The sequence below is a fragment of the Filicampus tigris genome, chromosome 20 (assembly GCF_054856515.1).
Source record: "Filicampus tigris isolate MCC_2025a chromosome 20, RoL_Ftig_1.0, whole genome shotgun sequence".
NCBI lineage: Eukaryota > Metazoa > Chordata > Actinopteri > Syngnathiformes > Syngnathidae > Filicampus > Filicampus tigris.
In genome coordinates, this window is record NC_141236.1 from 3,861,813 (window position 1) to 3,878,065 (window position 16,253).

Sequence of the window (16,253 nt, forward strand, 5' to 3'; positions counted from 1 at the left end):
AGAGATAACTTAAAGTGGAAATCAATCCAAACATATTTTTTTCAAGAATATGTTCTATGCAAGCCCACTAGTTGAAACAAGGCATTCTGATAAATATTGCGTTTGTGGAATAAGAGTTAATCCACCCGTTTTTAGTCATCTCCGGGGGCGGCCATATTGTCACTTCTGTCGACTGAAAATGACATCATAACTACCCAGGGTTCAGGGAACGACCAATCAAAGCTCACCTGTTTTCTAAAGCTGAGCTGTGATTGGTCGTTGGTCAGCTTTAGAAAACAGGTGAGCTGTGATTGGTCGTTCCCTGAACCCTGGGTAGTTATGATGTCATTTTCAGTCGACAGAAGTGACAAAATGGCCGCTCCCTGAGATGGCTAAAAACGGGTGTATTTTGCTGCTTAACTCATATTGCACGAACGCAATATTAATCAGAATGATGTGTTTCAACTAATGTGCCTGCTGAGAACATATTCGTGAAAAAAATATGTTTGGGTTGATTTCTACTTTAAAAAAAAAAAAAAAAATCCTGTGTGCCAATGATGAATCGTGGTATAGCGGGGGGAAATTATATTTGGGGGCTGTTGTGAGCTAAATGCAGTAGTGTGAGGGGAAAAAAACAACATGAAATTATTGATTAAAGTGGAGTGGAAATTGCTCTCTAGCTCTCATGTTAGTTGAAGTATTACGGTGAGTCCCATCTGGCTGTTATTGGCCTGTCACACCACTGCAGAGGTTCCTAATAACCTTCATTCCCTCCCATGAACATATTACTCATTAGATAAATGCTGCTGTTGTTTTGTGGCCCCAACTCAATATGGCTGTAATTGCAATTTGGAACTTGACATGTTTCACGCAACTGCAGGAGCCGTGTAAAGCCGTTTGTTATTTCAGAACACAGATGCTAGGGAATTTAGATGACGCATTTCTTGAAGAAGCATGTTTATTAAAGTTATTTGTCCTTGTCTATCGAGGTTTAAAATGGGCTTTGAGTCGGAGCCAACACTGCACTCTGGCATCAACTATGCTGTTCTGCTTCTGGCGGCTGGACACCAGTTTGAAACTTCTTTTGAGCTTCGCAAAGTGGGTGAGTGGAAACTGTATATTTATATAATTTCAGTCTTGCTAACACAACAGAGGAATTTATGTGATTCAGTATTCCAAAAATAAAGAACTTGCATAATAATTGATTAGTTAACTAATTGATGGTAAAGCGCTCCACTGTTGCAAGACTTCAGAACTTTCACAGAGACCTCCTATTAAAGAAAGATTTTAAAAACTAACAATAAATCTTCTAATTTTTTATCAGTGGTCGTTTGAGGAAAAAAAACGGTAAAATGCCCATCCTTAATCAAAATATGCCGTGATCGTTTATTACACCAGCAAATAATTTAAATACTCAAAATTTTCAGTAATTCCCACCGCCATCTTGGTTAGCATGCTATAGAAGGTGTCGGTAATGCACCAAAAGTATTTGTCAAACGGCAAAAGAAATTAAAAGAAGAAATGGAAAAAGAAGAAATACTCATAGCAACTAAAGTGTAACCTATCGCTAGTTCAGCATGCGGCTTCTGCCACAAAAAGGGTTTGCAAATAAGAGCACCAAAAGCAGCAATAAAAGACCAGAATTCAAGCTTTGGCCACGATACAACACTGGATTCTAGTTAAAAGGGAAGTAAACCAAACATATTTTATGTTTCAAGAATATGTTCTATGCGGGCCCACTAGTAGAAACAAGGCATTCTGATAAATATTGCGTTTGTGGAATAAGAGTTAATCCACCCGTTCGTAGCCATCGCTGGGGGCAGCCATTTTGTCACTTCTGTCGACTGAAAATGACATCACAACTACTCAGGGCTCAGGTAACAACCAATCATAGCTCACCTGTTTTCTGAAGCTGAAAACATTGTAACACAGAAATAATGATTTGTGTGGGATGGTCATAGTCATGGGAAGGCATTTTGGGGGGCATTGGCAACCTAGAAAAATCTGATGCTCACTAAATTGCTGATGTTGTTTATTGAGCAGCTATGGTTTACTTTCTTTGCTTTGACCCGCCTCAGTTTTAAGTGGAGCATACGGGCGTCATGGCTTGAAAGCTCAGAGGAGCTCAGGAATGCAAGGAATCAGCCTGCAGCTCCTTACATTAGCCCAGGACCATGGCTTTATAATTTCTCCCTTAATCACAGTTTTGTTTTTCCCGCAGCCCATGGAACAGCAACTTCCCTACGCAGCAATCCCTTCCTTTTATTTCTTGTTGTACATTAAATAACAATACACATTGATCTTTGGCATTCAAATGAATTTGAACAAGAAATTTCCCTCAGGGCTAGTGTGAATATATCCCAACGGGGCCCCAATGCCTTGCGTATTTGTGTTGCCAGCCAAAATTTTAAGTGGCAAGTGAGCGTCAGAAAAGGCACTACCATCTGTTTGGCTTTGCGATGGAATACAAGTAAATTGAGTTACAGAACAAATTAAACTCATAAATCATGATACCGCTGTTTATTGTCATTGTAGCATTGCTCGGATAAGAGATGAGATGAGCACAATCGGATCCTGCCAATGCCCTCAGTTTCTCATGTTTTTAGCTTCTGTAAGGAAAGTATTCAACTGCATATTTCATGCAAATGTCTACTGTAACTATGATTTCACAACTGTCTTAGCACATTCCAACTAATCTACAAATTTGGCTTACACTGCGAAACATAACGTCGTAAACCCAAGACCCCCTATAGTGTTATCAATATGGTCCCTCGGCATTGACAGAATGACATCATCTTGTTGCAGGGGTGAAGCTGAGCAGCCTGCTGGGCAAAAAGGGCAGCTTGGACAAGTTGCAGAGTTACTGGGATGTGGGCTTCTTCCTGGGCGCCAGCATCCTCGCCTGTGACAACACCAGGGTCATCCAGGCCTCTGAAAAGCTCTTCAAACTTAAAGCACCCATCTGGTGAGAAGACACATACTGCAAGACCTTCTGGGAGGAGGATAACACCCCCTAGCACAACCGGAATTAAACAAAAAAAAAAACACTTCTGGGCTCTGTCCGTCTACAGCAGGTGTCTGTGATTTAAAATGTGCTCCACTTTCGATTCAAAGAGATTACTTGCCATCTGCGGCCCATGTGCGCGCATTTGGCTTATTTAAGCAGGGAGGAGAAAATATCACGAGGGGGCTCAAGTCACTGTTTGAACAGCACCTCTTTGTTTACACAAATACAGAAGTCTTCTATCCGCACATTGTGCTTCTAATAGGTTAGCATAATAACTTTTTTATTATTCAATTGCATTTTTATTTAATTAGATAATCATCAGTGTATGTCTACAAAGTTAAAGCATTAACTATGGAGATTAATTTTAATTCGATAACGCACTAGAACTAATTAACTCAGTTAACTCAGTTTGATTTACTTCCTGTAGCAGCTGACCTCTGCTCACTGTGCAGCCAAACTTCAAGGAGAGTCACTGTCGCAAAGACTTACTTTTACGTAGTTTTACTTTAAAAAGTTGCTCGCCGGCTCATCGGAGAAATCCAAAATAATTTGCACGTTTTGCAAAGCGAAATTCGAATACCGTATTAGTTGTACGTCTTTGGTGTATCTTTCAACTGTATTTTACAGGAAAATAATCACATTCAGGAAATTCATTCACATCAAAGAAAGCTATTACAACAGTCTTTGATTGGATATATACATTTTTTTTCCACATTAATTCCAAGATTTTACTCAAGTAAATCAGTTCCAAGCTTTATAAAAAATTGAAGTCGAAAAATATGATTAATCGTGATCAATTGTGCATATATATATATATATATATATATATATATATATATATATATATATATCTCCTAAGCGCCAGGGCTGGGCACTTGACCCTTTTTTGCCGGTCCGACCGCAACCCTTGACCTGGGTACCCTTCCGGCCGCAACCCCCCGCCCTTATTCATTAAAATTATCACCCCCAGTCCCGTTCCGCAGAGCAGCAACAATTCCTGATTTGTGCTTGGCATGTGTCGCAGAGCTGTCACCAACAGCACAATGCGTCGGTCACGTGAATCAATGCGGCAGTTGTCGCTCGCGTCGTCACGGGAGTAAAAACGAAGCCTAAAAAGAAGCCTTTCACTGAGTAGGCTGAGATGAAATTTGGCCGCCTCGCTACCACGTCAAACGCATGAGGGCCGATTGGTGCGCCGGACTTAAATCCACTTCCGGCCATGCTTAGTCCAGCCATTTAAAAAATTTGTCGCCTATCGCCCCCCCGCCCTAAAAATGGGCATCCGGCCGGGCCGGGGGTCCGACCGGTCCAGCTCAGGGACGGAGTGCCCAGCTCTGCTAAGCGCTTACGGGGAGAACATGCAAACTCCACACAGGGAGGCCGGGGCCAGATTCGAACCCATGACCTCTGCACTGTGAAGCAGACGTGCTAACCAGTCGAACAGCGTGCCACCCTTGTCTGCATATATATATTCATATATGTATACATTGATTTCAGGTATCTTCGTTCCTTGGTGGAGACCATATTGATCTATCAGCACTTCAAGAAGCCCTGTGTAGAACAGCCAGCCCCCAAACTGGAAGTGATGGACTTCTGGATGGACTTTCTAGTCGAGGCAACCAAAAAAGATGTCTCCTCTGTGCGATTTCCTGTGAGTGCAGCCAGGCAGATAGTTAATCCTTAACAATACTTTAAACGGGGGGAAAAAATAAAAATGCTAAGTAAGCAACGTCTTGCAAAACTAATTTTAGGTATATAACAGGTTTGTTTTCTTTGCCTAGGTGTTGATATTGGAGCCTACTAAAGTCTACCAGCCTTCGTATTTGTCCATAAATAAAGACGTGGATGACAACACGGTGTCCATCTGGCACGTCACTCCTGATGACAAGGTCTGGTTGATTTCGACAAGCTGTATTATTTGATTTGCTTGAGTTATTCAAACCATCACTATATGCATGGTTTGCCTGTTGGTGAGTTAGGACACTTTTAGAGAAGCACACATAATTTTCAGTGTCACAATACTTAAATATTTTTAAGAATTTTCATATTTAAGTGAGACTCACAGACAGTGTTTGTTTGTATTTGTATTTTTGATTACATGCCATATCTACATATTGCTGAATTTATCCCCTTCCAGCTTTTGTCGGTGGCAGTAATTGATGGCATTCCAATTGACGATTATTAACTTCCATGGCAGTGAATGAGTTAAAGATAAAGTCAACCCGCCAAAAATATCACTAGCCCAAACACAACATTCTGATTAATATTGACTTTGCAGAATATGACTTAAGCAACAGAATCCACCTGTTTTTAGCCATCTCAGGGGGTGGCCATTTTGTCACTTCTGTCCACTGAAAATCACAAATGACATCACAATTGCTCAGGTAACAACCAATCAGGGCTCACCTGCTTTGAATGTGATGTCATTCTCAGTCGACAGCAAATGGCAAAAATGGCCGCCCCCCCTTGACATGGACAAAAACAGGTGGATTTTGCTGCTTAACTCATATTAACAAACACAATATTAATCAGAATGCCATATTTCGACCAGTGGACCTGCATAGAACATATTCATGTAAAGAATTTTTGGGGGTTGACTTCCCCTTTTAATGTGCAATATTTCATATTTCTCCGTTCATCATTCCTTGCTCGCACCACATAAACGTCCCACATCAGCTCTCCTCACCTCATTTTCCTTATCCTCATTATATCCATTTCCCGACGTTAATGAAATCAAATAACTGCAAATGTGTTTCATTACCGTAAAATCATTGACCCATTTTTGGATAATGCCACCAGTGTTCAACTACTCTAATGCAGCTCTCAGCAAATTGTATTCCACACAGGACACTGTGATTTATTCACTGCGGGAAGCTGTGCTGGTGGTTTAATCAGTGTATCATTACTCTATATGGTATGTCCTGCACAACAAGGGGATTCACGAGTGGAACTTCAGCGCCACGTCTGTGCGAGGCGTCAGGTCAGTGGAACACATTTTTGGTTCTTGCCAAGTCTAGACTGGACTTTGAGGGACAGAAATTGCCACACTTCACCTCTATTTTGGTCATTGTAATTTACCGGTAAAAATACGGATTGGTGATTGATATAACCTAAATTGACACACATTCTATGATTTGAATCCATACAGGAAAAAAACATTGAGCATCACTTGAGGACCAGGTGGTATTTACTATGAGTTAAAGTAGTTTACATATTGGCATTACCTTACAAAAGTACAAATCAATACTTGAATTGTTGAATGCATGCAGCTGTGCACATTAGGCTATACAGTATATATATATATTTTTTTTTCTTTTTTGCACTATTATTGATGCGGAAGTTGAATACACTGTCATTGTTTAAATGTTGTTCCTTTCTATATTGCTTTCTCCTACCTTTTTTCCTTCAATATTCATCATTAGAGCTAGACCGATATGTTTTTTTCAGGGCCGATACCGATTATTAGTAGTTAAGGAGGCGATAACCAATATTTGTAGCCGATATTCATTTTCAGTAAAAAGGAAAATATTGGCATCAAAATCTAAAAAAAAAAATTAACTCTTTGTTTCAACGTATACAAGCATATGTTTATTGAACTTTTTTTCACATTTGCGTAATGTTGTTTTTTTTATTATTTTTATTTTAATATTATTATTATTTTACATTTTTGACAATATATACATCATTGTTGTAATATTCTAACAAAGGTTAGGGAGATATGACCAAGTGTTTTTTTGTTTTTTTTAACTGACTACTCACCCTTTAAGTCATTCACTGCCAAAGACAAATGTATTTTGTCTTTTCACAGTCCAACCATTCCATCCCAGGAACTTATTTATATATTTTTCAAATTTTTTCAAACGTTCTGGGTCTGAAAATGTCTGGCAGTGAATGAGTTAATTAGTTTAACTCGTTCCCTTATTTTAAAAGTGAACTTAAAACTTCTCTAACAGTAAGCTGAATTTACTTAGGTTGAATTAGAATGTGCAGCAGGTGTACTTTGTTTTTTTTAGCTCATGATTACACGTGTGTATGTATTGTATAGGTCACATGATTGCCAAACTGCAAGAAGAATTAGGTTATATGCATAGGCACGGATGTATACGTTATTGCCACATAACCTCAAGTACCTCGGGTACCAAGTACCCCTTTCATGCTGCTATCTGCTTTGGCCAGTTAAGTAAGTTCTCTGCGTCTCGCTTTTCCACGATTCTCAGAGGAATTCCATTTCAGCACAGAGAAATGGTGGGCTCACATGTTGCTAGGGAACGACTCCTTCTCGGAGCCCACTCAGCCAGCACGAAGCCAGTGAGACACAATAGCGTGCTATCCAACCACATGTAATGTGCATTTACCCCTTGTCTGGCTGGCTCTGAAGCGCACTTGCAAGCCGGCAAATGAAAGTCTTCATTTAGGGTGGTGAATTGGGATTTCGCTGATTTGGTTCAAGCTGTCATCGTTCGTCTTATTATTAAGCGTCGTTTTATTTTCATATCATGAATATTGCAATATTGTGCTTTCAACCCTGCTTGGATTCTCTTTAGATGGCAGGATATGCCATGCACAGGCTTTCTTGTCAAAGCAGAGGCGTGATGGCTGATGTCATTGATTCACCACGTGACTCATATCTGCTCTCATGGCAATATGTTTGACTGTCTCTCCTCAGCATCTCCAAGTTTGACGAGCGCAGTGCTTTCCTCTACGTCCTTCACAATGCGGAGGACTTCCAGATCTATTTCTGCACCGAGATGCACTGCAAAAGGTCGGTGCACTCCAAAACTGTCGTTCCTTGGAACTTTACATTTAACTTTTGTTTGTACAGTTAATATCTCTATTTTCCATCCAACTCTCGCTCATAATAATTTGACTAATATCGCTTATGACCACTAGTTAACGGCACATTTATTTGGTTTAAGACAGTGTAAATTTGAAAGAAGAGGAACGCATTTCAGCACAACCAAGATTTTGTTGGAAACGGTTGCTTGTCATCCACAGTAATCCTGCTTTTTACGCCTACAGAAAGTGACGATAAGTGTTTCTTTGAACAAGAACAAGTATGAGAACATGAATAGTTAAAACGGGCAAAAGGACAAAAACGGATCAATCGGCAAGTATACATAACATGAGATGAAACATTTTACACTTAACAATGCACATTTACCAAACGAGTGAAATTAGGCAGCTAAAACTACACTTCGTGTTAGTGTTCATATTTTGAAACTTATTCACTTCACTTCTGGTGCATTACTTAGCCAACTTACACTAACTTTAAGACAGCAACGGTAATTATAGGAGGCTTTCCCATCATGCTTTCTTGCCATTACAAGTAACACTTGTGACTGTGTTATGACCCTTTATTGTGTTGTTTTTCTACAGACAGTGTTATTGTTTCTAATCATGCATTACATTTTTGCTATTTTTAGTATTCAATTATTGTGACTTGGTGACACCCTTAGTAACAGGGTCAGCAGTCGGTGCTATATATAAAATAATGGCCTGTCAAACAACAACAAGATAGTTGATTAAAGCGTTATAGACGCTCGATATTTACAGACTTCAAAGCAAATCAGCCCGCAGACAGAACAAATGGGCGGGCTGGAGGAGAGACCTGAACAGAGTAGATTGCATTCGGGCCCAGCGGGAATTCACCAGAACGTCCAGATTACGCAATCCGGGCCTACATAAAACAATTAAAAAAAAAAAAAAGTGATCACTCAAATTTGCTATGTGAACTATTTTGGGCATGGGGAGGGATTATCTCGTGTAATAACGATCCACACTTGAGGCACTCGTGTCAGATCAGCCCTCAGGTGCGACAATTGACACACCGCTGTCCCTGCCAACTTCATTTTGCTTGTGTTTGTGATCCGCATTCACCAAACGCCGAAGTACTGAGCGTTAAGACTCTTGCGAGCGCCGTGATGTGGCATGTGAGCGTCAGTGAGTCATGCCCGCTGTTGTCATGGCGCTCTTCTTTGCATAATAGAGCATAGAGAAGTGATTGTGGGATGTGGCGACAGCAACGTGGTGAGAAGGAAGGTGGAGAGAGTTGACTGGTGTGTGCATATGTGTGCCGGCCGACATGCACATGTGACTGTATGACATTGTGTTAAATCCCAGGTTGTGTACGGCGAGGGTGTTAAAGGTGGTTATTTTGTAGCTGTGTGTGTGTGGGAGGTGTGCTTGTAAACATACTGTAATACCGTCTGGATAAACGCACCAGCCAAATACTTTGAAATTGTTTCTGTTATTTTGTATGCTTAAAGTGATCACTTGGGAAAAAAAAATGGAAATCATTTATTTGCATTTAGAAAAAAAAAAAAAAAAATCCGGAAAATTTAAATGGCAATATAATTTGTATATTGTCTGAATTCACTTTAGAGGGTCTTTAATTCATTTTCTATCAATCTGGATAACATAATACAACTGCAAATGATTGTAACAAATCAATTAATGTCATGTTTAGCAGTACGTCAAAACTTCTTGAAAAATAAAACTACATAAATGGAAAATTAAAACATAAGAGCAGTAAGAGTATGCAGATTTCATCAAGCCACTAGTACTTTTTAATACATTTTTTCAAATCTGGGGAAATTTTGTCTGGTGAACATGCCCCAACTGAACCCAAATTGTAAAAAAAAAAAAAAAAAAAAAAAAAATTGTGTAATATTGTAAACAACACATACAAAGCATGCACAATAGAGATGAATGACTGCTATAAAAAGAGGTGGAAAAAAGATTATGCTACAACAGTCAAACAAAGTGGCTCGCCATCGTCTCTGATAAAAAAAAAAAAAAAAAAAATCAATCAAGACAGACAAGAATGACACACACAGGTCAACACACGTTTTAATAGTAACTTGAATGTTTGGACTAAGCTGTCTTGTCTTTGTCAGGTTCTGCGATCTGGTCAACAGCATCACCGAGGAGGCGTGGAGAGGTCCAGACGAGGGAGACTGTGATACTGATGCCTTGGAGGTGAAAAAGACTACACTATTTTTGCGTACTGGTTGAACTCCCATGAAGCCCATAAGAACATTCACTTGGCCAGATTTTCATCCCAATTTGCGTGATGAGATTTTGCACCTGCTGGATTTTGGCAGAATAAAATCAGACTGCAGCAATTCGTTCTTACTTATTCAATACATTGCATGAATTTGTCCCTGCAGTACGACTACGAGTATGACGAACACGGTGAGAGGGTGATTCTGGGAAAAGGTACATTTGGCGTGGTGTACGCAGGCCGAGACCTCAGCAACCAAGTCCGACTGGCCATCAAAGAGATTCCAGAAAGAGACAGCAGGTGAGACATTGTCTGGAATTTTGGAAACAGGAACTTTATCAGGTGGAACCACCAAAGATTAACACAATCTGTTCTGTTCAATCTAGAAAGTAACCCATTGGTTCTATTGAGCCACAGAGGTTACATTGTTGACCTTGTAATGCAGTATTTTCTTACATTATGTCATATTTTAAATATTTTATATTTAAACAGGAAGTCAATCAAAACATATTTTTTTCAAGAATATGCTCTATGCAGGCCCACTAGTTGAAACAAGGCATTCTGACAAATGTGTTTGTGGAATAAGATTTAATCCACACGTTTTTAGCTATTTCTGGGGGCAGCCATTTTGTCACTTCTGTCAGCTGAAAATGACATCCAAGTTGCTCAAGGCTCAGGCAACGACCGATCACGGCTCACCTGTTTTCTCAAGCTGAGCCGTGATTGGTCGTTATCTGAGCCCTGAGCATCTGTGATGTCCCATTCAGTCGACAGAAATGACAAAATGACCGCCTCCTGAGATGGCTAAAAAGGGTTGAATTGTGCTACTTAACTCATATTCCACAAACACAAAATTAATCAGAGTGCCTTGTTTCAACTATTAGGCCTGCTGGGAACATATTATTGAAAAAAAAAATTGGGGTCTGACTTCCCTTCAATACTGATTCCTTTTATATTTAAAACAGAGTTATTATTATATTGTAGTTTAAATTGTAGGCCCAATACACAGTAAGACAATACTGTAGTTTTGCAGTTGATATAAACTACCTAAGCATAACTAATGTAATTTATTTTTGTAGAAAAAAAACTCCCCAATGACTGTCAGTCTTTGACACAAACTTGGGTTTAGCCAGCAGAAGCAACACTTGGTGGAGGGTTCTCTGTGTGTTTCCGCCAAAGACGACTCTTTTTTTTTTTTTTTTTTCGTTGAGCTCCATTACTGCTGATAGTCATTTGGAAGTTGTCCCTCTGAAGTGAAAGTGAGAAGCACACATCAGAAAATGTGTCTGGTGCTTTGTGGCTTCGATTGAGCTCACATCAGAGGCAGCTTTGAGCAAAGAAGTGCAGCAGGCAGACTCCCAGACTGAGTGATGACACTGGCACACTGATACACTCACCATATGTCCTGGCGGCACAAAGTGGTGAGAATGTGGCTGAATAATTCAAAATGGGTGCAACCTGACAGACGTGGCGTGCGGTTCAAAAGAAAAAAGCTGATGCCCTGTTTAGTTTTTTGGGCATGTCGCCGTGCAGCATGTCAGTTTAAAATTTAGGGTAGCCATGAAATGAGATGATTGTTTTTTGTTTTTTTTTAAGTGTTTTGACAAAGCACTTGCACAATGTATCCACGCTTTACAAATAATGCAGAGTTGAAAAGCGTTTTTTCATATATGATACGGCATGACTTCTTCAGAAGCTCCAAAATTGCATTGCTGAATAGGTGATATGTCCCAATAATTTTTGTTGACAATTCAAAGATGTTTGCGCAATGTTGGAATTAGAGCATCCTAATGACACGTAATATGACTTCATTTTTTGTTTCCAGGTACTCACAGCCCCTCCATGAGGAGATTGCCCTCCACAAGCACCTGAAGCACAAGAACATTGTCCAATACCTCGGCTCCATCAGTGAGAACGGCTTCATCAAGATCTTTATGGAACAAGTGCCTGGAGGTACGAATTCTGCTTCCACTATAATAGCATTTGCACTGACACTGTTAATGAAGATGATAATAATAATAATAATTATTATACAGTGATCAAAAATGGCTGTGTAAACATGCTTAACTATAAGAGCTTGGTGAAGTGATATTTGTGGTTTTTTTAAGATTTGCTCTGTCAGGTAAAAGTTTAATATAAAGAACTATTAAAGTAACAATTTAGACTGGTCGTGACACAGTCCATTACAAGTCAGCCAACAAAAGCAAACACACCTTTTCCATTTGATTCTCACAGTCCTCACAACCAAACCAGCTGTGGAATTTTCACACCCTACCATTTCACTATTTATTTTCAGGGGCAGAGACAAAGGTAATTGGGGCACCAACACAGCTGTGGAATTTATGTTTAAGCCACTGTGGCAAATTGACAGTTTTAAACATTTGTTGGCAAGTTGACCAAGGACCATTTTTTGGGGAACAATGAGTTCCTATTTAGACTTTGATTTGTTCCTGGATTAAAAAATGTCTTCTTAAGTTTTGCTTCAAATGTTTATTTTTTTATTGTGGGAAAAAAAACTCTAATAATTCACATAGAGGGCAAATGTATGTACAGTCTCTTCACAAATGGACCCAACAACAACGCTGTAGAAATTGAGTCAATGAATGTCAAAAATAAATTAAAAAAATGGACTCATTCTTCTTTCACCTCCTGTGCCTAGGGAGCCTGTCTGCACTGCTCAGATCCAAGTGGGGGCCCCTGAAAAACAATGAGCCCACCATAGGCTTCTACACACGGCAGATCCTGGAGGGACTCAAATACTTGCATGACAATCAGATTGCACATCGGGACATCAAGGTAACAAATTGTTTAAATTATATTTACAACTTATTTATTTGCAAGCAAATAAGAATGTGTTTACTTAGAATTCATAAGAACGGAGCTTTTTTATTTTTATTTTTTGCTTATAGAGTGAAGTCAACCCAAACATATTTTTTTCAAAAATATGTTCTATGCAGACCCTCTCGTTGAAACAAGGCATTCTGATGAGTATTGTTTTTGTGGAATAAGGGTTAATAACCCGTTTTTAGCCATCCTTGGGGGCGGCCATTTTGTCACTTCTGTCGACTGAAAATGACATCACAACTACTCGGGGCTCAGGTAACGACTAATCACGGCTGACCTGTTTTCTGAAGCTGAGCCGTGATTGGTCGTTACCTGAGCCCTGAGCAGTTGTGATGTCATTTTCAAACGACAGAAGTGACAAAATGGCCGCCCCCTGACACGACTAAAAAGGGGTGCATTTAGCTGCTTAACTCATATTCCACAAACGCAATATTAATCCAAATGCCGTGTTTCAACTAGTGGGCCTGCTGGGAACATATTCTTGAAAAAATATGTTTTGGTTGACTTCCGCTTTAAATCGAACCCTCGTTTGTCGCAGTGATACATTCAAATGTAAAACTTGATTTCACTGTTTTGGTTGTCAGTGACCCCTAATGTATATTGTAAAACCGAAAGACAGACTGCGATATAGCCGAGGTTTCCTATACTGGAAACTACAGCGTCTTGGTTTTACTTGTTCTTGGGACTCAATAGATTCCATTCAGGTTGCTAATGGCAAAAACCACACTTATTAGAGTCAGCATCTTTCTACCCATGTAGCCACGACAACAAACATATTGTGCCTTCTGCCTCATTTAGCATGGTCATAAAGTCATTGGCTGCACGCGATTGTTGCGTGTTGTGATGTAACCACGCATGTCTGTCTCTTGTAAAGTTTTAGAGTCAGCTCAACAATGCCATCAGTATGTGTTCACTCACTAGACTGGGACTGGTTCTTCTCACTGTTTGTATTTGAAATCCTCAGGGTGATAACGTGCTAATCAACACCTACAGCGGCGTGCTAAAGATATCCGATTTTGGCACATCAAAGCGCTTGGCTGGGATTAACCCCTGCACTGAGACGTTCACAGGTACACACTGACTCAATGTGGCCTTTCTATAACCCGAACTCTGTGTGAAGCATTAAGCAAAACTACTAAACAGTCTTACGTGAAACTTGCACCAAGCAGTGTGGCATGGTGCAAGCGTAAAGGTTATCTAATTATCCAGATGCACAATAAATCGTAATTGTTTCTTCCTCGGATCATGTTCCAACTCCGCAAATTTTCATGGAAGTCAGTTAAGTCGTTTTTGCACATTCCTGCCCACGGACACAAACGGCACTCCAACGCCGACCAACAAATCTAGTGACTAATGTAATACTTAACTTCATTACCACAGTTAAATCGGGAGAGCTTTTTCCATTTATGAATGAATGATTTTTAGTTGAAAATGAAGAGAGAAAAAAATGACAATAACAATGAAAATAAAAAATGAAAAAAATGACAAATAACTACAATCAAAAATGAGCCAAAGCATACCTAACAAAAGTCTTCCATGCTCAAAGGGAGTGGGAAGAAGTCTCGACTTATTAAATCCCACCCCTTCTCCATTTTTCTTAATTTATATCTCCATTCTTCATCTATCTTCTATGCATTTCAAGGTGTGTATGGAAATTAAGTGAGCACAGTTGTGATCCATGTTGCACTCCAGTCCTTAGTGCGCGTTGCAAAATAGTCAACAATCAGCAAAAAGCTGTTGAGTAAGTTACCCCAATAAATAAAAATGCAAGGATTTGGAATTGTTTTGATGTTATGCTGCAGGACCTGCACACAGGTAGACAAAAAAGTAATCCTACAATCATGAAACCATTTCACTTTTGTTCCAATTTCTATATGGAGTAGGTAAAAATGTGCCCTTTTTCAATGTCTTATATTTCCGCCTGTCTATCCAATTTCTATACCACTCATCCTCACTAGGTTTGCAGTTGAGCAAGAGTCTATGCGCGCTGGCATCGGGCAAGATTACAACCTGGAATGGTCACCTGGAATGGTCACCAGCCAATTCAGGCCCTTCTTTTCATTAGTCAACTTCCTTATGCGTCATATTACCCAATGACCTCCAATACCGAGTCCACTTGTCTTTGGCTGTCGCCAGCACTACTTTAATCTAGGCGGTGCCACCACTGAGACTCTGGATGAATTAGTGTGTGGTCAGTGGCCAGACGAGGCAGTTTTTTACCCGCTCAATATAGGCTACTTGCGGCGCACGTTTTGTCACTCTGGATTAGAGCGCCCGACATCCAAGTGGAGCAGAATGGGCTTTACCTTGAAGTGAGGCAGTGCCTGTACAGGAAACAGGACTGTTCCTTTGTATGGGTGTGGTCTGCTTTAAATGAGCCGCCGCCTGTTTTTAGCACAGCGCACACTCCTCGGAGCAGTAAAGAGTCGGTAGGCTATTATTAGCACACTTCGTTCAATGAGCATGTTATTTCTGGAAGTACCCGTACTTGCTGTAGGCTATAATAAAAGTCCCTTTCAAGCTCATTGTAAACAGTTTGCAAAAACATGCGTCAAGTCCTCATGATGTCATTTACAGGGAACCCAAACCCAATTCAAGAGTATATTTTCGCAAAAAACATGACTTTATTTTGAAAGAGAGCGTGTTTTCCGATTTTGATTTGTTTCCCAAACATGTTTAAAGGGGAAATCAACCCAAACATATTTCTTTCAAGAATATGTTCCCAGCAGGCCCACTAGTTGAAACACAGCATTGTGATTAATATTACGTTTGTGGAATATGAGTTCAGTTGTAAAATATGCCTGTTTTTGTCCATCTCAGGGGCGGCCATTTTGCCACTTGCTTGCTTGCGACTGAAAATGACCTCACAGTTGCTCAGGTAACAACCAATCATGGCTCAGCTTCAGAAAACAGGTGAGCCGTGATTGGTCATGACCAGAGCCCTGCGCAGCTGTGATGTCATTTTTAGTTGACAGAAGTGACAAAATGTCCGCCCCCTGCGATGGCTAAAAATTCCATACTCCACAAACACAAAATTAATCAGAATGCCGTGTTTAGACTAGTCAAGGCGCAGAGAACGGGAATTTTGACTTCCCTTTGAGCACAACTTGACTTGTCACAGCTTATAGTACGTAGACAAGAATAAGCTCAAATAAAAGTAAAAATAATCGCTTCAATTCTGATGATACCTTCCTGGCTTGCAATAAGAATAATGCATCTGTGATTCCCAAGTCAGCAGCACGGTGGTCTTGTGGTTAGCATGTCTACCTTACAGTTCTGCGGTTTGGGGTTTGGGTCTCTGCTTCGACCTCCCACATTCCAAAAACACGTGTGTGCTCTCTGCGACTGGCTGGCAACCAGTCCGGTGTGTACCGTGCCTCTTACCCAAATCAGCTGGCATAGCTCAAAAACAACCCTAAT

General features: G+C 40.1%; 2 protein-coding genes across 8 annotated transcripts in view; one reads left to right on the forward strand and one right to left on the reverse strand.

Moving 5' to 3' along the window:
• The window catches only part of LOC147127896 (uncharacterized), a 286,111-nt gene that overhangs the window by 84,235 nt on the left and 185,623 nt on the right, over positions 1 to 16,253 (reverse strand). The gene's annotated exons all lie outside the window — the stretch shown is intronic.
• Positions 1 to 16,253, forward strand: part of map3k5 (mitogen-activated protein kinase kinase kinase 5) — a 40,606-nt gene that overhangs the window by 14,932 nt on the left and 9,421 nt on the right. For all 3 annotated transcript variants that reach the window (XM_086018726.1, XM_086018727.1, XM_086018729.1), the window contains 11 exons: positions 969 to 1,081; positions 2,785 to 2,944; positions 4,484 to 4,637; positions 4,768 to 4,875; positions 5,920 to 5,966; positions 7,653 to 7,748; positions 9,883 to 9,964; positions 10,156 to 10,289; positions 11,815 to 11,942; positions 12,649 to 12,785; positions 13,798 to 13,903. In XM_086018726.1, the coding sequence (XP_085874852.1) occupies positions 969 to 1,081; positions 2,785 to 2,944; positions 4,484 to 4,637; positions 4,768 to 4,875; positions 5,920 to 5,966; positions 7,653 to 7,748; positions 9,883 to 9,964; positions 10,156 to 10,289; positions 11,815 to 11,942; positions 12,649 to 12,785; positions 13,798 to 13,903 (1,265 nt within the window). The remainder of the gene's footprint in view (positions 1 to 968; positions 1,082 to 2,784; positions 2,945 to 4,483; positions 4,638 to 4,767; positions 4,876 to 5,919; positions 5,967 to 7,652; positions 7,749 to 9,882; positions 9,965 to 10,155; positions 10,290 to 11,814; positions 11,943 to 12,648; positions 12,786 to 13,797; positions 13,904 to 16,253) is intronic.